This window comes from Convolutriloba macropyga, chromosome 7 (genome assembly GCF_964194025.1).
Source record: "Convolutriloba macropyga chromosome 7, txConMacr16.3, whole genome shotgun sequence".
NCBI classification, from domain to species: domain Eukaryota; kingdom Metazoa; phylum Xenacoelomorpha; order Acoela; family Convolutidae; genus Convolutriloba; species Convolutriloba macropyga.
The window spans coordinates 19,689,160-19,714,974 of record NC_134474.1 but is presented as its reverse complement, the minus strand read 5'-3'; the positions used below and the strand labels follow the sequence as shown (position 1 = coordinate 19,714,974).

The following is a 25,815-nucleotide window of genomic DNA, read 5'->3' as shown; positions in this document are numbered from 1 at the left end:
AGCCACGTATCTGTAGTCGGGAATTTCAAGTTCAATGATAGGCCTGGTGCAGTCTCGTATTTACTTTGTAAGTTTATGTACTAAACCGGCACTCATTTTACACCCAAATTAGCTTAGTGTTATTGTTTTTGGCACCCAGCGAGACACGTTTGAATGTTGAGGAACGAACCTACGCGGTGAAGCTAAAGAATTGGGAGATGGGGCTTTTCCTCTAGATCATTTTTTAAAATTAAAACAAAACGACCATAAATTCGCGAGAATATTGAAAATGTGGAAAATTTAGTAAATTGTTAATTTTGTACTTATAATAGCGACGTCTGAGATCTTAAGTGAGTATAAGATAAGTTTGAATGCTGTCACATGAAGTTTTAAATGAATGACACGGGTTGATCGACTCCTTGAGAATATTTATTAAACTTGAGGTTTGTTAAACTAAAGTTATTTTCAGAGTTTCATGTATGCTTGGCTGGAAAGTCACCCTATTGCCCATTCCGACTCAGATATTTTGTCTTTGTCATGGAAGGGGAGTGTTCCACAAAGTGAAAAGGAGAAACAATATATCAGGTAAGGTGATGGTTCAAACGTCAAAAAATTTAATGGTTTTCTACAGACGATTTATATCAAATTTTTTAATCCTCTTTTGTACCCCCAGTACGTTATAATAATAATAATGAAACAGAATTTAGGCATAAATCCAAGGGTTATGCATTAACCCCAGTTTGTGTCGTTCAGTTTATTAGATAACAAAATTCAGTTTTTTCACGTTCTTGCAGTTGTTGCACCCACACATAATTCGCCAAGAGCATGTGTTGTTTTCATCGTAACGCAGCCTGAAGTATGCATCCCCTAGTAAAAGAGTATCCTCATAGTAAATCATTGAATAAAAGTATGGAACGTGCGTCTGGTAAATAATATGGGTCTTTCCCATTATAGCCCCCCCCATGAAAATATAGCCCCCCATTATGGTATATTTACTATGATTGGCGGGGTGGGGGGGGGGGCTATATGTTATCTGACCACTAAGCTGGGGGGGCTATAATGGGAAAGACCCAATACTATTCACCCCTTCTAAGCTGGAGGGGGCGCACAACAGAAAAGATCCCAAATTTCTGTGGGTGCTCAAGATATTTTCCCAACGTTACCATCAATAATGCACTCGTCCTGCTTTTTAGGAAAAGAAGCTGCGTGACTGGTTGGCTGGCAGTTGGCACCCGGAAATGTGTTGTCGGAGTCACTTTCTCATCCATTCACACTCTCAAAGAGTACAACTATCCTCTCAGAACTAACTTCAACCTTCGAGGACATAATGCCGAGGTAGAGTAACGTCAACCTCGTAAAAAGGAACTTGTACCTCTTTCATTGTGCGAAATACGCAATAGCTGGCGAATGCATGATTGAAAGTCCCAAGCAAAGTCCCGTTTATCGGGTGGTTATTAAGGAGCTTTATAACAGCGCAAATTTTTTGCTCCAATTTTGGGCTATCATTATCTTTTGCGGAGATACAATAGTTGTATCACTGGAAAGAGCCTGAAAAACTGAATCGGTTGTAACAGAGGCATCTTTAACTTTTAGACTCCTATTGAACGAGAAAATATGAAAGGTATTGATTCCATACAGCGCAAGTAATTTAATTCCGTATGATAAGATATCCTACGGTGCATTTGTTAATTGCTGTCAAACGAAGTTTGTAGCAATTCTATTAGTCTTGTGGTCGTTTTCATGCGACTTTTCGCTTGGCCGATTTTTCATCTGACTTTTCGTCCTCAAAAACGGGATAAACGGGTATCGCTTGGAGGGTATTAAGTGGTTGAGCAGCTCTCTTAGAGCCTTTTACCTTACAGGTCTCTAAGTATGCGATTCACCGGAACTGTTTGCGAGGAGGCAATTTTATGTGATGGGCGTTTCCTAATCTTTAAATTTTGACCCCTCTCACTGGGCAGAGTAGAAAGAGAAAGAAATAGAATTTTCCGCAGTGGAAGAAAACGCAGGAAGAAAATAAACATTGGCCAGAGCAGAAAGAAAAAGAAAATGAATTTGACGCAGTGGAACTGCCAAAATCAACAATACTCTGCTGCATATAACCCACCAAAAAACAGTCCATTCAGAGCCAGTAAAAACAATCTCGAAGCCTTTTTAAAGCAACTAATCATCGCCCTGGTGTTATAAACCCTGGTGTTATAAACCTTGAAACAGCAAACTGGGAGAGCACATACAACAAACTTTAGCACATGGCGAGAAACCACCCTTAAACGTATTACTTACGCAGTCACCTGAATGCATCCAAATGGCCCTAATAGATACCAAACTTGAAGCAGGGTATTTTGTTAACGGAAAGCGATGCTCCTACCATTCCAGATCACCATTCCGACAGATATCCACCAAGCCACCGCCACCCAAAATGCAACGTGCGGATGAAAAAACCGACCGGCAAAAATGAATCAACACTTTCATCGTTGAGCATACATTCACGCCATACCGTTATAACAACATCTATGGAATAGTGACGCAATGGTACAATTGGCTCCAAGAGATCATCCACATTGGGTAACCCTTACCAACTTGGGTAACCCCTTGCACCTCGCACCAAATCAAAACGTTGATTATCATGAGGAGAAATATTAACGAAAACCGCATCTCGTGAAAATCAAACGGAAAGAAAAAAGCATCATTAATCAGATGTTAAGTGACCAAACTGCATACGAAGAATAACTCTTAAAAGGAAAATATATGTCCGACTTGCAAAAATACCCCAAATCTCTCCACAAGACAAAGCAATTCCCTGAGGAAATGTACTACACCACCACAGCAATTAGACAATCACAGAAGACAATAGCGCATACCGACATCAAAGAATACAATTTGTTCGACAACTTCTTCTCCGATGTCTTCGTTGAAAGGAAAAAGACAGCAGGAACAAACACCCGAAATGAAAGCTCAATTACTTTACTCTCTCCGGAAAGAAAATCCAAGGAACCTGCGTGGCCTCCTGATAAACAAAGCACGTGGACCAGACATTTTAAAATCATTTTAAGGAACATACCCGCGTTAGCGAAATCCCTTACTCTTCGTCCTGACTAGCCTAAACAAAGGAGTTATCCACTAGCTGGAAGAGCTGCGAGATCACACAAATATAGAGAAAATGAGCGCGCTGACGTATTATAACACCGTCCAATCAGCTTACTCAAAAACTTGTCCAAAGTCGGAGATTCTCTTTGCCAGCATCTACTCACTAATTGATCAGCAACTAAGCGACAGCAATAAGGCTTTCGTCGGACACGATCAGTAGTCCTGCAACTAGTAATCTACCTAGTTGAGATTTTCAAAGGCTTGGACCTAAACGAACACGAAGAAATCGGCTCCCTGGAGATCAACTTCCGCAAAGTCTTCGATAAAGCTACCCACCAAAAACTCATATTCAAGCTTTGTGCCATGGGTATTGGTCGGAAACTGCTTGCAATTTGCCTGACAGACAATAAAGGGTTAGAATTAGACAGCGGAAGTCTGAAACGGAGTACCACAGGACTCAATTCTAGGCCTTTGTTGTTCATCGTGTCCATCAACAGCTTACCCAACTGTGTATATGGATATGCTGATGACCTCAAAGTCATAACATCAAGTCTCGAAGAAGCTGATCAAGCAGACAAATTTATTCAACAATGGAGCAACGACAACGACATGGTCCTAAGCCTGAACAAGAGCAAAATCCTGTCAGTCAAAGGTGATACCCCAAACCCTGAAAGCGAAAGTCGTGAAAACCTAGAAAGACCTTCGGCTAATCATGTCTTAAAACTTACCCTGGGCTTAAAACTGCAGAAAACGAGTTAGTTAGGGCTGGAGATTCTTCTATGCGCTAAAGTGAAACATCTCACCCATTGCAAACACGCCAACCGAGCTATTTGCCTTTATTGGTTATGTAGTAAGTTCTTTCCTATGCATCTTATGTCTGGTACCCCTCCAAAACAGTCCAGGGCACTCGAGAGTACAAAAAACAGTCACAATCCTGATATGCAGTTCAAAGGACGACTACAAAACAAGACTGACCCGACCCAGCATACTCCCCATCTCCATGTACATGGTACTACTTGATCTGTTTCTTCTCTCTGTCATAAATGGAGACTACATCATTTTCTGTACCCGAGCAAATGAGACTATACAAAATAGCGATGAAAATGACTGACAAACCACTCAAAAAGAAGCTTCTGATACAAATATATATATATGACCTGTTTTCACAGACGCTACAATGAACTTGACGGCTGAAGTTGGAGAAGCTTGTGCATCTGTGGAAACTGTAAACCCCTGAAAAACGTGTGCTAGATGATAAATGGAAGGAGTAAACCCAATGACGATGCTTTAAAGCCTTTACGACTACTTCTAACCCCCGTCCCACTCATCCCCGCCCAACGCTGCGCGCGTCCAATTTCCTCCACACTTAGACCCCCTCTCGTCTAGCCCTCCCAGCCCTATCCCCATCTCCCTCACATCTCTTGACCCCTCTTCTCTGCCACCGCTAATGCTAGCATCCATAAGCCGCAGTTGACTACTAAGGAATCCAGCGGGTCGTTTGAGGGCATTTCGCATTTGAGGGTTGTGATTTGATTTAATTTTGCTCAAAATTTTTTTATTGTCCCAAAGCAGCATAAATTGGGCTACAAAGAAAATGCGAGCCTAGTTTTTTCATTTGCCATTGATTTTAATTGCTCTAAACTGACGTGTAGCAATTATACTAGTCCTGCTGTCTTTTTTATGCGATTGTTTGCTTGACAGATTTCTCTATTGGCGCTTTTTGTCCTCAAAAACGGGATAAATAGGTATAAACCGAGGGGTTTTAAACAACTGACTAGATCTCTTATAGCCTTCATCTTACCAGTATCTACGTATGCAATTTATCGAAACAGTTTCTAGGAGACGATATTCATGGTGTGACAGGAATTTCTTAGTTTGACCCCCCTCAGTCATCCAACCACCACCCCCGTCCACCCTCCGTCAGCTGGCGATTTGGACCAATCCAGCTTTCGTGACCCAAAGCCCCACTCGCTTGACCCTCCACCCCACCGAGACGCCCACAATCAGCTGCCCCATTGAGTACGCCCTAATTTGAGCATCCCTAAGCCCCTGCTGTCTACTACCGAAGGCACCCGCTCGCTGATAGTTTGAGAGCAAGCCACTCTAATATACTCATCTGAAAAATGCATTCAATGAGATAAGGATAGATTTTTCAAGAAACTATCCATAGGCTGTTTAAAAAGCAACATCGTCCTTAAAAACAACCATAACACCATTGTACGTTGAAGACAATTGGTTGAATGTAATTGAAATTTGAATGCTTCAAATTTTAAATATACCATATTTCGACTTTGTTTCGTCTATTGATGTTCATATAACTCATGGTAACTCATTTGACTCAATTAACTCATATTAAGATTTAACTCATAATAAATATGATCACAACTATCTGCTGCTTTAAATGAGAACTATTACTCTTGTAGCTCGTTGACTTTAGGAACTAAAAATTTGGACAACTTGTTTTCGAAGATTTTTTTTGAATGAAGATCTACGAATGAAGATTATATGCCGTTGAAAGCCTAATACCGCAGTTTGCGTTTTCTCCTCTCTTCATTTAAACTTTCAGTTTTTATTCTACATATTGCTTTGCGCATTTTGATATGACAAAAAATAGCAGCCATGTTAGTACAATTTTACCATTTTTATTTAAAGATTAAAAATAAATAGCAACTCGAAAGCTTATCGGAATTTTTTTTCAACCAAACTTAAACTTCCCGAATTTTTTAATTGTTGGGTTGGAACATTACTTCCTGTCAATTTAATGCAAGGTGGTTGCAGAAACTTGCGAGTAGCGCACAGTTAGATGGCTCCTGTAGAAAGAAATCGTTCCGTTATTCAGGTTGTTTCTACTAAATACGATCCGAAGGGCTTTAGGCGGCTGAGTGGCTCTCTTATAGCCTTCATCTTATCAGTATCTACGAATGCGATTTATCGAAACTGTTTTGAGGAGACGATACTCATGGTGTGACAGGAAGTTCTTAGTTTGACCCTTCTCAGTCATCCAACCACCACCCCCGTCCACCCTCCGTCAGCTGGCGATTTGCACCAATCCAGCTTTCCTGACCCAAAGCCCCACTCGCTTGACCCTCCACCGCCCCGAGACGCCTACAATCAGCTGCCCCATTGAGTGCGCCCTAATTTGAGCATCCCTAAGCCCCTGCTGTCTACTACCGAAGGCACCCGCTCGCTGATAGTTTGAGAGCAAGTTGCTCGACTTTATTCGGCTAGGTTCAAAAATATTAATTATGACTGGTCCATCTCGTGCAGAGAAATAGAAGAGTACTATAATCGAAAACCTCCTGAAGACTGAGTGAATCCCCGAAAATATTCTATTGAGATATCTGTTTTTCTGAGAAAATAATATCGCCCAAGTGTTCATCATTTTTCATGCTATCAGACCGACTAGACCGGAATGGTACTGCATTTGGCCACTCTAATATATACTCTCATCTGAAAAATGCATGTAATGAGATAAGAAGGATATTTTTTTAATAGACGCACAGCGATGGCTGGGGCTATTATTGGCCTTCTCGTGGTTTTTTTTATTTCGTCGTCACGATTTTTGTTACGACCATATGACGTCACAACCACTTCAAATCTGCTTTTTGTTCATTCGTTCATGCAATTTCAACTGAAGCGCGTGCGTGACGTCATTTTTTGCTCTTAGTGGAGTGAGTTTTCTTTGTTCATTTGCGTGATTAAATTTTTGGTCACATTTGGCTTACCTCACTCTCAAAAATGATTTCCTCACTTTGAAATTGACTTTTATTTACTTTAATTCAAAGAGATAAGATCAAATGGGTGTGTGTCACTCTAAATGAAGGTTATTTGAGAGCAGTTAATAGAGGCAGCAAAAACTTATACAGATTTTTAATTAAAATATTACATATCAGCCTTCAATGAAAAGACGATTTTTTTTGGTCTGCCTTTTTACTGTTTTTTTTTGATACTACAGATCTACGAAGCTAGTGCGGCTATTTTCTGGTAATCTGTCAGCTATGTTTTAAGAAACTATCCATAGGCTGTTTAAAAAGCAACATCGTCCTTAAAAACAACCATAGCACCATTGTACGTTGAAGACAATTGGTTGAATGTAATTGAAATTTGAATGCTTCAAATTTTAAATATACCATATTTCGACTTTGTTTCGTCGATTGATGTTCATAAAACTCATGGTAACTCATTTGACTCAATTAACTCATATTAAGAATTAACTCATAATAAATATGATCACAACTATCTGCTGCTTTAAATGAGAACTATTACTCTTGTAGCTCGTTGACTTTAGGAACTAAAAATTTGGACAACTTGTTTTCGAAGATTTTTTTTGAATGAAGATCTACGAATGAAGATTATATGCCGTTGAAAGCCTAATACCACAGTTTGCGTTTTCTCCTCTCTTCATTTAAACTTTCAGTTTTTATTCTACATATTGCTTTGCGCATTTTGATATGACAAAAAATAGCAGCCATGTTAGTACAATTTTACCAATCTTATTAATTGCTCTCAAACGATGTTTGTAGCAATTATAGTAGTCCTGTCGGTCTTTTTTTATGCGATTTTCCGCTTGACCGATTTTTTGTCTGACGTTTTTTACTTTTCTTCCTCAAAAACGGGATAAACAGGTAGCGCCCAGAGGGCTTTAAGTGCTCTTAGACCCTTTCAGCTCTGTTTCAGCTCAAAGAGTTTAGGAGACTTATACTTATACTTATGGTATGAAGGGCGATTCTTAGAGGTTGATGACACCCCCACTGTTGACCCCATGCGCTGTTGCCCCCCCCCCACCCCAGTGTTGCCCCCACCCCCAACCTGCCCCGGTGCATCCCCCCCCCCCCCCCCGCCCTCCGTGGCTAGCTACTCACGAACAACCGCTTGCTAAAAACGCAAATTTATTTTTTGCAATTTTTTTCAAGCTTTTTGAAAATTTTCAACGTTTTTTGATTTTTATCAGCCCTAGGTGTCAAAGAACCTCCTCTAGGGTTTGATAATAAGTTATTGCATTGTTTCTAGTTGTAATGGAGTGAATTCAATATTTTAACATCAAGAATTTTAGCTATTTTTTGACAAAACGTGCAATTTTTTCAAATTTTGTGACATTTTTTTCTTTATTCAGGTCTTCTCAGACCCAGGGGCCAGCAAACATCCTAAGGGGGTTGATAATAAGTTACTGAAAAATTTTTAATGGCAATGGAATAGTTTTTAACCTTTTTAATTTCACAAATTTTAGCAATTTTTTGATAAAACTTTGCTTAGCCTCAAGAGCCAGGGAACCTCCTCTAGGGTTTGAAAATACGTTACTGAATATTCTTTTTAGATTAAATGGAATGTTTTGCAAGATTTTATTATCACGAATTTCAGCATATTTTTGATATTTTTAGCCATTTTTTTTCCAATTTTTGACATTTATGCTCATTATTCAGATTTTTTGAAACCTCGAAGGTCAGAAAGCCTCCGTTAGGGTTTGATAATAAGTTACTGGAAAATTTTTGTTGGTCATGGACTAATTTTCATCTTTTTACTATCACAAGTTACAGCAATTTTTTTTTATAAAACTTGCTGTTGGTCATGGATTAATTTTCATCTTTTTACTATCACAAGTTACAGCAATTTTTTTTAATAAAAACTTACAAGTTTTTTTAAAAATTTTAGTTATTTCCTGGTTTTTCTAGCCTCAAGGGGCGCGGAATTTCCTCTAGGGTTTGATAATATATTACTGCATACTTTAGAGATGTAATGGAATGTTCATCAAGATTTTAAAATCATGAATTTAAGCAATTTTTTTTAAAAATATTTGCAATTTTTCGTGTTCTTGATTTTTTTCTTGCAACAGAGGCCCTCGAACCTCCTCCAGGTTTTGATAATAAGCTGCTGCACAGTTTCTAGTTAACGGAATGGTAATCATTTTTTTATGACTCCAGTTTTTGTAATTTTTGGATAAAATTAACATTTTTTTTCAAATTTTTGGAAAGTTTTTATCGTGTTTGAAGTGTATGGATCTTTTTGAGCCTGTAAAACAATTTCTGGCTTGAAACAGGGATACTGGATAGTCTCTTGAGACAATGAATTGGTTCTTAAGATATTAATGTCTTGCGTAATGTCATCATCTTTGCGTAATGTCATCATCTCTGATCCCTATTATCAATGAGTTATAGTTGAAATGTTTTTTATATTAACTGGTCTAACAAACACTTTTTTAGGAAACCATTGTTAATTGCTCTCCAAGGCAATTTGTAGCAAAGTTATCAACCCTGTTTGTCTTTTATGCAATTTTTCGCTCGGCCGATTTTTCGTCCGACACATTTGACTTCGTCTTCAGAAACGGGATAAGGATATATTGCCCTGAGGTCACTAAACCGTGGCGAGCTGTTGACGAAGCCAACCGCTCGCCGGTCGTTTGAGAGCAATTCGCCCGACGTTAGTCGGTTATGTTTTAAAGATTAAAAATAAATAGCAAATCAAAAGCTTATCGGAGTTTTTTTTCTGCCGAACTTAAACTTCCCGAATTTTCTAATTGTTGAGTTGGAACATTATGTGCGAGCGCACAATACTTCCTGTCAATTTAATGCAAGGTGGTTGCAGAAACTTGCGAGTAGCGCACAGTTAGATAGCTCCTGTAGAAAGAAATCGATTCATTATTCAGGTTGTTACTACTAAATACGATTCGGTCTGTAGGTCAAATTTGTTCAAGTGTATTATCCTTTTGACCATTTTCAGTTAAGTGTCTGTTCGTAATGGTTTCATGGTGTAACTTGATCAATCACAGGTTAAATCAGAGATAAAAAGTGTATTCTAAAAAAATTTTGTGTTTTGCAATGATAGCGCCATTGTTAACCGAAGTCATCATTTAATTGTGATAGGTGGTGCTGGTTCGCTGGAACGAACCCTTCCAGAAGATGGCAACGTGTGATGCTAATGGAGTAATCTTTGTGTGGATTCGATTTGAGTCCAGGTGGTCAATCGAACTTGTTAATGATAGGCAACATCAGGTATGTTCACTTTACCATTGTTTGGGCATAAAGCCCTTTGCATGAATATGTTCACTTAAAAAAGGCAGAGGCAAGTAACAGTAGCAATAAAAGACTAAATACCTCTTTTCAATTTATTTCGCGCTTCCAATTCATGTCGAGGAAACGATCACGTTTTCTAAAATCTCTTCTGTTTTTAGCGAACCTGGGCCGATTAGAACCCCTAGTAGAAATTTGTTTGTGTACATGGAGCCTTATGTTTAAAATGGCTCATGGGGTCTTAAAAGCTATGTTTTTTTGTAAAATAAGTTTGATTTTTCAAATAAAATGACATTGGTTTTAGGTCACAGATTTCGCATGGAGTCATGACGGGCGCATGGCTTTAATCGCGTACAAAGATGGTTTTGTGCTAGTTGGGAGTGTGCAGGGTCAGAGATACTGGAGCAGCCAGCTCAACTTGCAACCACATGGATCCAGCATCACTTGTGGCGCCTGGACAGCGGATGACAAAACTGTGAGTTATTGATAGATTTGGTTTTGGCTACTTTGTTGCGGTTGCTCTTCCAGTGTACAAGTCGATAACCTAGCCTTTCATTTAAATTAGTTTTATAAGTTTTAGGCGTATTAATTTGTAGTAAAAGTTGGTCATTGACAGTCGGTTTATTTTTTTTAAACCAAAGTCCGAGGGGGAAGTTGATATATTTTTGATGACGTTTCAGTTGTACATTTTTCCGGAGAATTATTTGAAGCCATTTTGTAGAGGATCCCTGTGAGAGTCAATCTCCACAATTGATTCTGTTGGCAAAGGCTCATTAGATGTATATGTCTTTTAAGAAACGGCAGTAGTTTGTTTTTCAGTAGTTTCTTTTAGTGTTCACTTTAGAGAGAAAGGTTTTTAACCTTAAGTCCTAATTATAATAACTCGAAGATAATTGGAAGATAATTCATGACATCTGATATTTGGGTATTTCTCTTTTGTACTTCACAGATATGCCAATTTTTACAAACAAAAGACCAATATGTCCACCTGTGGATGGGCGAGCAAAGTTCTTTCTCCCTCTTTCGTTCTTTTACTATTTCTTGGCAATGGTAATTAATCTCGGCATTTTTCTCCTAAAATTTTACTGATTACTTTGAAGTCCAATTGTTTAGGCCCTAATGTGGGTGCTCTGATGGCATTTTTATTGCGTCACCGTCTGTGTAGCAAGAAACCGGCTGTTAGTAGTTCTGCCACATCATTTATTTTTACTGTGCGTGAAGTTTTGCTCTACTGGGTTTGAACATTTCGCATTGAAGCTGAACGATAAAATATTTGAAGCAATCATCTCATGGCGCAAGCGTTTGAGTGCATGAAACTGAAAAATCCAATAAAATAAAATATACACGAGCAAGAGAATAAAAAGTGAAGCAAGTCGAAAAAACAATCCTAAACTCATTGCTGATGTTAAAGAATCCGTTAAGTTCAACTCTTATTGATTCCATAATAACAATTATTAAGAAACAAGTTTAGTAGCACAAACAATTATGAGAAGTGATCATTTGGCAACAATTACTATTTTTAAGTCTGTGATGTTAAAGTCGAAATAAAACAAAAACATATTTTGACAAAAAACGAAAACTATTCATCCATAGTGTTTCAAAATTTTATTGAAAATTCTGACCGGAGACACTTCTACGGTGCAGTGACAGAAGTTATGCTACTAGGTTTTCAAAAATTATTGAAAAAGTTTTAGCACTACACGCTCTTTTTAAAACTATGCTAGAAAGGACAAAGTAAGATTTCGGCTTCAAGAAAAATGGCTACTTAAGGAAACAAAAAAGGCACTCTTTTAGGTACTCTTTTGTTGTTCATTTGTTCTTTTGTTGAACATTTACCCGTACTACTGTAGAGGAGGATTGTTCAGTCGTCCAGCATGGAGACGACTTTTTACGTCAATTGATGAAATTATGTCAAAAATAAAGCTTGAATGTCTGAGAAATTATTGATTACCTTTCCCAGTCAAGTCTAATCGGCTTTAATTTTGGCTGGCTGCATAGAACGTTCATCAGCAGTTAGAAAATTCAACCCAATTAAATTGGAATTAAAAACTGTTTTAATAGAAAAAAAGTACGATCGCTCCACAGATCTAAAATTTCAAAACAAGATTATACCAATTTCTTTTCTCAAAGTATAATTGGGCAAAATAATTTTTTCGCTTACTCAGCCACGATCTTCCAGCTTTTGAAAATGAATTTCTCTCACTATGGGAATAAAACAACATCGCAGGCCAAGATAACTTACGTTCAATATAAGAAACAATAATGTTTCTAACATTCTTTTGTTACACAAGCCATTCCAGTTTATAATAGTCTGCCTCCTAATATCAAGACTTAAAACGACACGGAGAGCTCCCTTGAAAACAGAACTGAAAGAATGTCTGCGAAAGAGTTTTTGAAGGACCCAAATTAACTGACATGCAAGATGTCATTGATATCATTTGATTTTAATTTTTAATTTCCTTGTAAATATTCACTAGGTACATAGAAAATTGCGCATACACATTTTAAGCACGCTTTTACTAATGTAAGTTCAACTTCTTTCAATAACTAACTTCATTTGAAATTTTTTGCTTAATTGTATATTCTTAACTGCACATTGCCTCTTTAACGTTTGCTTTTTATGTGTATTGGAAGAAATTATAGATGTTTTTTTTAATTGAAGATTAGAAAGTTACACAAATTAACAAAACATCAAAAAATAACAGAAATCCATAGTAATAAAAAATTATCTACTACCCATGGAGTCATATATAACAAAGGAGCGCCAATAAATAATTGCAAGAAACATACAAATGTCTTCAAATTTTGTGGTAAAATGGTCTTAGAATTCAAAACCAGTAGTTGAGACGTACAGGAGAATCGAACAAAAGAAGTTGAGGAAGCAAAGTTTGATATCTATTTCCTCGAAATTTCTAGATGGATATAAATCAGCAGTTAGCAACCATAAATAGCAAAAAATTAAAATTACATGGTAACACAGTTATTTTGAAAGGACTTGGAGACCAATGGGACAGGAACAATAACGAAACCTGCTAGGTTTGTCACAAACTTTTTCAAGAAAAATTTCATGTTATGGAGAGTCAGTAGCTGGCAACCAAAATGAATGAACCCCTGTCGTTCATTGGAATGGAAGCTATACCGTGAATTACCATCCAAGACTTTGATGAATCACCGGCAAAAGAAATTGTAAAATTAACAATGAAAACAAGTCCGATGACCACGCTTGAACAACTCTTAGAAAACTAGAAAGTTTGCTCACATTTCTCGTTTGAGTTGTGAATGATAACAACAATTTTGTTATCGCCATGAATTTGAGAACTGACATTGTGCGAAGCTCATAGTTGCGGCAAAAAGGCAAAGTAAGCATGCAGATTGGGCATATTCTACGAACAGAATATTTTGGCTTTATTATCGGCTGTAACTAGATTTTTCTACGTCTCGAGAATTAAAAATTTAAGATAATGCTTCGAGGAAATTTTTATCAAACATCTACGGAACTAGCAGCAGTGGACATTTTGAACTAGCGGTGAAAGTTTGCTGCTACTGAAATCGACAGAAGCTGCTTTTACAAACGCGAACTAAATTACCATTGTTCGCGTTTCACTTGAACACGCATTCTTTGCATAATTTGTGCAAATGTGACCTAAGGTTCGTGTAGACGGTTTAACTTGCATACAAAATGGATTTGTGTGTACTAATTTGTACAAATACATGCTTGCTTCCTTCTATTAGGTACAATTTGTTTTGTAATGGCGAGTCTTGTTTTTGCATGCATAAGTATTAAAAACTGCCTGACGAGACAATTTAAAATTTAAGCTGATGGTTGTTCGTTTTGGTTGCGATGGTCAACTTAAGTAATTTGAATCCAGGCTTTGTTTTGTGCCGCTTTGAAAAGCTTTATGGCCCCAGGCTTACTGTCTGGTTTAAGTTCGAACTATTTTCCTCCGACTGTTTCTGACTGTTCGTAAGCAAGCGTGTTGGTCATGTCTTTTGCTATTTGGTCATTAGTCGCAGATCAAAGAAGGCGAAGTTTGGGCTAATTCGGTTAATTCCCACTTTTGGAACTTTCACAAGTCACCAATCCTGTCTGGGCAATTGTTTACATACCATTTCACCCACTTTTAACCCTCTGCCAGCCCTGGCTCTGACATGGTTACATTCAATCTCGTATCTGCAAAGATGGCCGATTGCCCAATTAGCAGACGTTACTAAAGAGCACTTTTTCAAGTTATTACGGACACAAAATAATAGGGCTTGCAACTTAAGTACCAATTTAAATAAAAAAGGAAAGGGCTATTGGAGCAACTATGGGAGCCATAATGCTAACTTAGTTGTTTTGCAGAAATTTTATCTACTTTTAGTTATGAACCTTTTTATGCGCAAGGTTTTTTTTACTGAATCTTATGGCAATTTAAAAAAAAGAAGTGATCAGTTCTAAATTTTCACCTACAAAGCTGATAAACTTCATTTCTGGCAGTGTTTGATTGGTTATTTAAAAAAAGTGAGTTAACTTCATTCTGCCTCTTGAACTGTCGGCTGTGAAGTCTAAGGTGTTCTGAAAAGAGTACCTTATGCCAGCTTATTTAAATTCCCGCAGGTTTTAACTAACAGCACTTCTTAGGAGACGCGTTGATTACTTTGAGTTTTATGACTGACTTTATAGGTCATACAAACACACTCGCTCGCTTACGCACACATGCACTCTCGTACAAATTCGATTTTATGCTTGATAGGAACCATTCTTGCCAATTTGTTGTAATGTGGGTCAACTTCGGACGTATTTTGTGTGTTGTGGTTTTCGAACAAGATTGGAGCTATGACGCATGAGTTTCTTCCATTGCTGCGGTTTTTTCTGTAACCTATGACGAACATTGATTTCAAATGGGTCAAAAACCGAAAAAGTCGCTTTACGACTCACGCACGTTGCTGTGTGAACACTTTATTCTTTCAACTCTCCATGAATTGATTATAGGAACTTTACACCAGTCCGGCTCTTCTATAATAAGCCATTTTCGGCCTAACAAAATTTTTGACACAGATTTAAAATAGGCATCATTAAAAAGCCCCTGAAGAGCGGAATTATTGGAGATTTTTTCTAATTTTTGATTGCCAACAATAATGCAGTCTTGAAATTTCGTAATTTGTACTTCAACTCGACTTTTCACTTTTGAAATGCTTGTGACTTACACTGAAATGGGATCCTTTCAACAATTGCCCCCCTTTTGCAAAAGGGGGGCTATTCGAGACGACTAATAACTTTCCGTGCATGCTCATACTGTGTTAAACTGGATAGAATAAAATGCGCCATGCTAGGACAATTAGCCGAAATGGAATACAAAGCGAAAAGAATTTACGACTAGCGGGTCGGTGGGCGCGCGTCGCGGCTTTGCCGCGATAACCGACCCGCGATTTCCGGATTACATCCCACAGCGGTTGGGAGGCATGGCCGTGAACAGCGGTCCGCAATTGCGTTTAAACTGATATTCGGCTATCTAAACTTTAGGCCAAATAGTATTGTGGTAAAGTATAGCACAAAAGGGGTGGTGATTCTCTACTAGGTACCAAAGGGGGGGGCAATAGTTGAAAAGATCCCTGAAATGCTTCAATTTCATGCCGGTAAAAGATATATAATTGGATTATTTGATAGATTTATAGAAAGAAGAATCAAAAAATTCTTTCGTTGTTTATTCTCAACAGATGATGTGTATATACTTTGTGCCTTTTTCTTAGTTTTTGCTAATGAGAAAACATTCAGCTTAATTTTTCATCAAATTTCTCTTAAGGACTTTATCCATCTGTTTTGATTTATAGAGAAGCAAATCTATTTCCAAAACTTAATTGAACTGCTTTCATATTTCTGTAAAGTTTGAGTTTTTTCGAGAAAAGATGACAAATTGCTATTACTTGACTTTTGAGGCTTAATTAAGGTCAGGGCAAAATGTTTGCCAAATTTCGCCTATTGCAGCCTTATGAAATCTAACATGAATGATATGTTTGATTACTAGCGTTTCATTGTTAAAGTGATCTAAAATTTTTTATTAAATTTAGTATATTAAAATTTAGTAAAAACTGGTTTTTATCTTTTCTCAAGGTATTTTGTATTAAGCATTCAGAAGTTACATAAAGGCAGCAGCAAAAAGACCATATTGGAGTTCTTGAAAGGAGAATGTAGAGGAAGAGCGTTTTTTAAAACTAAATCTTAGGTAATTTCTATCGGAACTGTTTGTTCAAACCGCTAAAGGCGCGACTTAGTCAACTACTAAGTTGCCACTAATTGAGAAACTAACGTGCTATTCATACATGTGTTGATTGTCCTCGCATCTTGTAAAGAATGCTTTTGAAAAAAATATGTCCGTATTTGTTTTAGCTCTAGATGGTCAGGCTTTCTATTGTTTTCGGCATGATTCACAGAATCTTGGAATTATTAGTTTTAGATGAATAATTTTAACGCTATACGGTTCTGTTGTTTTTATGTATTCCTTTATGGGAAGTTTTTATAGTCAGGATGCTTTGGCGCCTTTTTGCTAAACATTAAGCATACAGTTGGTTAATGCAGACAAAATGTCGACTGTTAACAGTTCATTTTGATTTGGCTGGTTATGGTAAGTATGTTTTAATATGCCTAGTTGTTATAAAAAGGACCTGAAATTACAGCTTTTTGCCTAGTAACTCTTTTAATGGAATAATGATGCTTTTAGCTGCACGCATTCTCTGTTCAGATACATGATGTATGGATGTGAACTAAATTTAGTCTGTCTGAATATTTGGTGGTGGTATAGGCTTAGAATTAGATTTAAGAGTTCTTTTAGTGAGAAAGCAAATGAACTTGATGTGACAGTCGATTTGATAGTGAGAGTAACTACAGGAGAATATAAATCTAATGCAATATGCATATTCAGTTCATGACCCCTGAATAGCAGAAGATCGAAAGAGTGAAAGGGAATTTGGAGAGCGTCAAAATGTTTCCTGTTTTGAGCTGTTTTGCTAAAATATGATGAAATGATGAAAAGAAGAGTTTAGACATGTTTGCGGATTTAAACAGAAAGTAACGTCTATGGCTTTTTTGGCGTAAAAAATGGCTTTAGCCTACTTGAGATGTACGAATAGGTATGAGGTCACCGTGTCTTGGGTACGCGCTTCAATTGTTTAGAAATATGTTTGATCAATATGGACGTTTTTAGGAACGCATTTAGTTTGAATACAGTATTTTTTGAGATATGTCATCAATTAGTCACACAAACCTAAATTGTTAGTTTTTTAAAATCTTTTCCATTGTGGACCTCCCTGTACGCCACGGTTTCTCACTGTAGATAGAAAGTGCACTTTGAGGCTGTAAATAATACGCACCAAATGGCGGAGTATATCCGAATTACTCTACCTTTGACGTCTCTTCTGACATGTTCTACTGCATTCTCAGTTTGAGAAGAAACCCCACCTTATTTTAGATGGTAAAAAAAAACAAAAACTATTAATAGTCGCACAGGAGTAACCCCCATTTGACTGTTATTTAAAAATTGCACTTTTGTTGCTTCCAATCTGTCATCTAACTTATCTTGAGGAGTTGATTCGCATTTTTGACTAATTAAATGGTAATGTGGACTTTAATTATGTTACATTGATTTTGTCTCGTCTGCAAGTCAGCATTTGTCTGGCTACGTACACTTCTGCAATGAATCCGTAATATATAAATATTGGTATAGGCATGTAAGTAATCGGAATTTTTTTACGCAAATAGCCACCCAAATTGAGTTTATTTTGTTGCTTATTGTACCAACGCTACAAATTGTTTGAGGTTGAAGTGCAGCATGCCTGCCTTCATTTTTCAGTATCGCTCGAACGAAGTCCTGCTGGACTTTGTAGTCATTTTTTGACTGTCTGATTTCTTTTTTCTGACTTCTTGCGTTTTGAGATAATTAAATTTACTTCATTGAATTTTGAGCATGTGAATTCAGTCAAGATAGTTTTCTTTAAAAAGTAAAATTAAATGACCGTGGAATAGTTTCAAAAGGCCACCCGAATCGATTTCCTTATTTTTCCGTTCTTTAAATCTTATAGGGGTCTCTAATAACCTATAATAACGTCATTTGGAGTCCATCATTGAATACATTGCCCCCTCCCCCTCCTCCCCCCTCAAAGTGCCACCCCTCCCCGCCCCACTGAAGCAGTCTACAATAAAATGGAACATAATTAGTAGACTGTGTTAGTTTTTGCTTCGGGAAATCGCCGTCTCCATAATTCTCTCTATGGTTACTGTTATTATGGAGCTATACCATTAAATCAACTGTCCCGATTTTTCCGTTCACTATGTTTTGACGGGTTGCAGAGTTTGAACTCAAGTGACGTAAGTGAGCATTTTGGTGGTTTGACCCCAACGGTTGAAAGGTTTGACTTCCTTCTACTATTAAGTGATCAAGTTTCCTGGCGATAAACGCGTCGAAAACGGAAACGCGTATTGTATAGACTCTTTGAGATGTCACTTCATTTGATGCTAACTGATTGGTGGCTGTATTTAGCACGTCTAGAGGGCATTTCCCTGCAACAGTTTTATCGTGGAAGACATATTATACCAGGCAGAACGGGATTATGTGTAGTTATTTCACAAAATGCTAATTAAATGCGCGTGAAGGGAAATAGTGTTGGCGAAATGAAAGCAAAAGTGAATCAGGTCTATCTGCTGTTAGTCTGGGGAATTTAATAAAACCACGCTGTAGAAATGGAGGTCACACGGCTATAGAAAAATGCCAATTTGGAGTTAAAGCAAGGTCGATAAAACGGAATAGCAAAATAATCTACTGAGCTGATGTTTTGAGGAGGTTGAAGAGACGTCGTCCTCGAAAACATGTAAAGGCTTTTACGCTAAAATGTCAAAGGAAGCTATTTTATCTACACTTAGTCTTAGTCATTTGTATATTTATGAGCAATTAATTTTCTGTTGCCTCCAAGCCCCCCCCCCCCTCCCAAACACAGACACCATAAAGCGGCTGACATCTTGGCAGCACACTGGGTGTAATGAGAGGTATTATTGGTTGGTGGGAAAACAATAATTTGAGTTTTTTGGGAATAAAATCGAGAGTCATATCCATTATAAAGCCCACCTTCAAAAATTCTCGATGGAGCAGATTTGGATGAGCACACATGTATTGTAGTTTGTGACGTTGCTTCTGTTCAGGTTCTCTTTGGAACGAACAGCGGACAAATAGTGGCAATGGATATACACGGAGCTGTGCTATCTCAAGTTGGTCTAAGTGACCGAACTAAGCCAATACAATACATGTGCTATAATTGCGAAAAGTTCAGAATGTCATTCGTGACCGAAACAATAGATGGCGAGAATAGAGTCGCGTCCACGAGTACAACAACGACTACCACTACCACCACCACAACCACCTCGACTTCTGCAGCGGCGGGTTCCAACACAACGACTTCTGGTGCTGGGTCAGCTAATGCAACCTCAACTACGCAAGCAATTACAGGTTCCGCAAATTCTGCAACTGCTGCAACAGGAAGTACGAATGCAAATGCATCAGGTGGAACCAATCTGAACGCTATTGTAAATAGCAACACCGGAACTACTAATCGCCCCGCGTCAGGATACAATGGTAACTATCAGTAGCAGTTGTAATCATTTGGGTTTGGGTAATGGGACGGTTTTCTCATAGTAAAGCAGGTGGAGTAAGTGATTGAGAGAAAATGATAGGATCAGTTTGAAAAAGGGTGCAATTTACGGACGCTTGATTCAGAAAATTGTCAAAAGGTGACTTCTTAGAATATTGGTATCTTCGCTGTGAAGGAACTCTGGGTTTAGCTGGAAAAATTATACATGAGCCACACTCCCACTATGGAAAAATAGCACGTTAGGCACATATTGGAGACAAAGCTTTGAACATTGATAAAACTTTCTATGGCGCCGTAGGAAGGATATCATTTTGGGATCTATTTGGTTGCACATCAGCTTGTGAATTGCGGTGCATTAATTGAGTTAAAGATTGAGCTCTTGTCCAAAATGAGTCAAATTCAGAAGTATATAAGCCAAAGAGTCCATTAAAGATATGTTCTTAACATTACTCTGTGTTCTAGAATGTTCTAAGAGAAGCAGTCGCAGTAGAAACAAGAACCTGATGATGGCGGTACAAGTGGGAAACCGGGAAATTAATTTTATGCGTTCCTATGATGACGTAGTTGGCAACCTCACCGACACACACATGACAGGTACGTGTCAATATCAAAGTCAAAAGGCACCAAAGATGGTTTCTTAACGTTGTTTAACTGCAATTCTTGATGAAGCTAGCATTTCATGATTTTAGAAGAAGCGCTGCAATCTTTGTCCATTCGTGGAACTTTAACACTGTACGGTCAATATGTGAGAGCACAGAAATAAAAGCTTATCGAATAGGTGATTTATGAAGTTCTTAAATTGAAGGAAAAGCTAATTGAATAGTAATTTTGAAGTTCATTAATGGAAGTTATCCCAGTGTGAAAAACAAATCAGTATCCGATAACATTAAAATACGATTTCAAATAACACACATTTTTCTTCAAAAAAATGTTTTCATCTCCGTTCTAATTTTGATGAGGCAAGAACCATTTTGCATATCATGTTTGCATGCTGCTGTTCAGATCTGAAAATGGAGTGGAGTGCGTGTGGAAGTCTGTTGGCTGTAGGAGGGTGGTGTTGTGTGGACAAGAGTCCCAAGGTCAAGTTCTACTCTCTAAATGGCATCGTGCGGTTCACTCTCAACCTACCATCCAAGGTACGCAAATTATTGTCAAATTTCAAGAAATTTGGTTGCCCAACTTTTCTCGCTGCGTTTATTTGAACGCAAACAAAAACCTGATTATATCATTAACTAACAGGAAAATTGAATGGATAGCAGTTTGGATTCCCCAGAAAAATCAATGATTTTTTAAATAGCCGCACAGCGATAGCTGGGGATATAATTGGCCTTCTATTGGTTTTTTACAATTCAAAGAATTTGAATTGTATTGGGGCGCTGTTTTTACGACTCGAAGAGGAGTATTGGAGAAGTCCTTTTTTTAATCAATTTTATTGGAGTGAATTTTGAGGCGGGAAATGAAACGAGGCGGGAAATGAAAAAATTTGGAGTGATTTTGGTGCTGAACAAAATGAAGAGTGGAGCGAAAAGAGAGTGGTTTTTTATAGCTGCGAAGCTGTGAGCTGAGCGAAGCTATATTGCGGTGCTCTTGGTGTTTTTTTGTTTCGTCGTCTGACGCTCTTTTTTCGTTTTACATTTGTTCACACAGCAAAGCTGAAAAAGTCAAATTTTCTGAATGACTTCTTCCTCTCACTAACGGCATTTGCGTGCGTGACGTCATTTCTCACTCGCTTTAGCAAAAGTTTTTAGGTTATTTGCGTGATTAGATTTTGATCATACGTGACTTACCTCACTCAAGAAAATGACTTTTGCACTTTAAAATTTACGTTTATTTTGAATTAGTGTAAGGTCAAAAGAACTTATATGTGTAATAAGGGTCCCTAGTCCCTGATGGAAAGGCTTCTGCGCAATGAATTTTAATAAGCTTCATTAATTTATCGGTCAATTTTTTTAGATAGCTTTTTGAGCGGAGTCGATAACTTTTTCAACTTATGTCTGTATCTGTTTCTATCTATCATACGGCATGTAAGTCTATTCTTTCGCAGCTATTCCGGCAATCTGCCGGCTATGTTTTTGTTCATATCGCTGTTTTCTAGAGAGCGAGAAATTGAGGTGTGAAAAAAAAATTCTGTAAGCGAGCGAAATTTTTTGTTCACGTGCGGCATTTTGAAGCAGTTTTTTTCTTTTTTTTAGTTAAGAAGTTTGGTTATGATTTTGTATTTATTTTATGCTGGTTTTGGTAGTGTTTTGAAGGTTTCTGGAAATTCATATGAGTTTTATGCTAATTCGGAGGTCTTTCATGTATTTTGCTGATTTTCGGGCTAAGTTTTGCGTCTTTTTGACGATTGTTTTGTTTTACTGGCCCAAATGGGTATTGAAACGACCCCTTCTGATTGAGCAAATTTTAGATAACAATTGGTTACAGTTTTGTGGATATGAATCGTTTTTAAGTCGAGAAATATGACAAAAAAATGGCGAAAATTGGTACTATTTTTCTTAATTTTTTGCAGTTTTTGTTTTCTGTTTTTTAGACAAGTTTCTTAGCGTATTTGGTTTTACCTGTTGTTTTGAGAGCATCTGGATACCCTATTGTCTGAAATGGATACCATATTGGATACCCTGTTGAAAAAGATGACAAAAAATGGCAAAAATTGGTACAATTTTATTTAATTTTTTTTGCAGTTTTTAGTTTTTCCTGTTTTTTAGACAAGTTTCTTAGCCTAATATGACTTGCCTATTGCTTTGGATGCCCTATTGGCTGAAAGCAATTTTTTTGGAGTTATGTGGTTTTGTAATAATAAAAAAATTATTAAATTTTCCAGTTTTTAAGTGCAGTTTGTTTTTTAAGAGCTTTTTCATAATTTAGCCTCAAGTTTTTTAAAATTCACAAGTGGTTTTGTCAAGTCTAGTTGTTTTGATGAAGTAATTTTGACAGAGAGATTTATTTCGGGGTCTCAATTTATAACAAAGATTGATCAGATTATTTATCATATTTTAACCGATTTGATTTTCTTTTTTGTTTTTTGGTTTTGTTTCAAGATAATTATATATTAGTGGAAGCACGTTTTGTCTGATGAGTATTTGGTTGGAGTTTAAATGGATTTCCAGTTCGAGTCGTTTCCGGAATGCTTCCGGCTATGTTTTTATTAAGATCTGTTCACTTATTTTCACGATTTTTGAAGTCAAATTGGAGTAGTGATTTTGGTCACGCCGAAACAGGAAGTGGAGCGAAAAAGCGAGTGGTTTTGCGACGTGAAATTTTTTCTCTAAATTTAAAGTAGAGCGAGAAAAGGTGTTTGAACAAAAATTCGCTTTCTCGCTAGTGGTTTTTTGTTCACATGCGGCAATTTCACTTTGATGTTTACAGTTTTTTCGATTTTTTGGATCGGATTTTTTTCTAAATTGTTTTCACAGTCCATTCATAGTACGTTCTTGGTCTAGTTTTCTGTTTAGCCAATGAAAATTCTTTGAATTGTACGTCAGGACTTGTCCTGCTATGTTTTTTTATTTCGTCATGATTTTTACGACCATATGACGTCACAGCCACTTTTTGTTCATTCGTTCATGCAATTTCAACTGAATTGCATGTGTGACGTCATTTTTCGCTCTTAGTGGAGCGAGTTTTTTTGTTCATGTGCGTGATTAAGTTTCTGGTCACACTTGACTTACCTCACTCTCAAAAATGACTTCCTCACTTTCCTAACTTTAAAATTGACTTTTATTTACTTTAATTCAAAGAGATAAGGTCAAATGGGTGTGTGTCACTCTAAATGAAGGTTATTTGAGATCAGCTAATAGAGGCAGCAATAACTTTGACAGATTTTTAATCAAAATGAAACAGATCAGCCTTCAATGAAAAGACAAATTTTTTTTGGTCTGTCTTTTTTACTGTTTTTTTTTACTGCCGATCTACGAATCTATTGCGGCTATTTTCTGGCAATCTGCCATCTATGTTAAATTTTAAAGGTAAACTATGATCAGAAGTGGACACTGCATAAAATATGCACATTTATTTTCCAATATTGGAAAAGCTTAACTTTGAAGAGATTCGAGAACAGATCTCTCCATTCCTCTTAAAATTAGTCCAAAAAACAAAAGTTGATAGGAAGGCAAAAATCAAAAATTGCCTTGAAATTGGCGGAAAGTGGTGCAAACTCGGTGCGGAATTTTACGTCTTATTAAGATTTTTTCCAAATAAAGTTTTTGATTTTTTTTGTTGTTAACCTTCTAGAAGCAAAGCGCTTTAAAATAATACCACATTATATAGTCTGGAAAATACCACATAATACCACATTATGAGCCAGAATTGATGGGGACTGTCGCATCCAATTGTGCCGCTATGCCCCATCAGAGGCTCAAGAAAATCCGGTTCAAGAACTCACTAACCTCAAGTGATATTGGACTCACTTCATGAGAGGGGAGCCTTTCTGTGTTTAAATGTCTCCCAATGAGTGGGAACTTCAGATAATTGTACCAGTTTTTGTCCTCATACATCAGCAGAGAAACTTCAAAATCACCGAAGGAAACGAATTTTCTCAAAGACATCTAATTGAAAGTACAGCTGCATTCACAATTTGTTAAATCCTTCAATCACGAGTTTTTATTCTTACCTGACCAAAGTGGGGAGAATATAAACGAACATTTCACGCGTGCAAATTTGAAATGGACAGTTGAATTTAGAATTATTGAACTGCTGATCTGTTGAATTAATTACCACAGTTATGATAACCAAGTTAATTTTAATTTAATATTCATTAGTCTGGAATGCCCTCAAAAAGTCAAAAGTTGTCTGGACCAAAAAGTGTGGCTGGCATTAAGTTCTCCCATTTTTGTTAGATGAAGTTGTTGCTGTATTGATACTCTATTTGTAAAAGACCATGGAAAAGACCGTCGAAGTTTATCGCAGATTTTTAGAGAAAGACATCAGTAGAAAAATGTAAGGTCACTAGTCTGCTATTTAAATTAATTCAGCAAATTTATTGGAAATGGACCAAATATAACTGGGTTGTAATGAATGGATTGAAATTTTGTTTCAGCGTCTAATCTCGGCGTTGACCTGGGCACACAATGACAAGCGGCTGTTCATAGCATCAGGTGCAGGTGTGTTTGTGGCCCTGGTAGAAAAACACCTGTCATCTCTCCAACAGCTGGCGAGGAATGCGATTGTAGAATCTCTGCATCCCAGTAGCGAAGAGGATGTGCTAGATTCAGTGGGACTGTCTCAACACCTCAAGAAGTTTGTCTCACATGCATTACAGCCTACAATTACGGTAAGTTAAATTACAGGCAACGTTGAGACAAAAATGGAGTAAACCTTAAGCGCTGACTTATAGCAAGTTATTTCACGCAAAAATACCTGTGTGAGCTCTAACCTGAGATTGCGGATGACATGATTGTCGAAGTTTTGGGATTGTGATAGAACCGCTTTGATAACATTTCCGAGTTGCTGAAAGAACAGTATTGAAAGAGAGCAAGAAAAGTAATTGTATTTTTTTTCGCTAAACGAGAGGAATTTTTATTCTCGTGCGCCTTTCTATAAAATTTTTGTTAATAGCCGCCGTCAGCCTCTCAAACGGCTATTATTTAGGAGCTCTCCATTTTCACGATTCAAAGAATTTGAATTGTATGGGGCGCTGTCTTTTTTTAAAGGTCTATTCACACTTTTTCATGATTTTTGAAGTCAAATTGGAGTTGTGATTTTGGTCACGCAGAAAGAGGAAATAGAGCGAAAAAGCGAGTGGTTTTGCGGCGTGAAATTTTGTCGCTCGAATTTTAAAGTTGAGTGACAAAACTGTTGGAACAAAAATTTGCTTTCTCGCTAGTGATTTTTTGTTCACATGCGGCAATTTCACTTTGATTTTTACTGTTTTTTTCGATTTTTTGGATAGGACTTTTTTCTAAATTTTTTTCCAATCCATTCATAGTTCATTCTAGGCCTAGTGTTTTGTTCGAACCTATTTTCCATTTATTGCTAGTGATTTTTTGTTCGCTAGCATTTCGATATTGATTTTCTGTTTTTTTTTAAATTTTTGATCTGTTTTTTTTTCTAAATGGTTTTCCTGATTCACTAATATTCCGTTGTAGGTCCAGTTTCTTTGTTTAGTCAGTGGAAATTCTTTGAATTGTACGTC

The 25,815-nt window shown here is 37.3% G+C and overlaps 1 protein-coding gene across 1 annotated transcript in view; it reads left to right on the top strand.

The window, feature by feature from the left end:
- LOC142342683 (tubby-related protein 4-like) overlaps positions 1–25,815 on the top strand; it is a 450,983-nt gene that overhangs the window by 408,667 nt on the left and 16,501 nt on the right. The window contains exons 2-9 of the mRNA XM_075394170.1: positions 449–564; positions 1,173–1,314; positions 9,924–10,052; positions 10,375–10,545; positions 19,240–19,669; positions 20,148–20,279; positions 20,688–20,821; positions 24,721–24,954. Of these exons, the coding sequence (XP_075250285.1) occupies positions 455–564; positions 1,173–1,314; positions 9,924–10,052; positions 10,375–10,545; positions 19,240–19,669; positions 20,148–20,279; positions 20,688–20,821; positions 24,721–24,954 (1,482 nt within the window). The 5' untranslated portion in view covers positions 449–454. The remainder of the gene's footprint in view (positions 1–448; positions 565–1,172; positions 1,315–9,923; positions 10,053–10,374; positions 10,546–19,239; positions 19,670–20,147; positions 20,280–20,687; positions 20,822–24,720; positions 24,955–25,815) is intronic.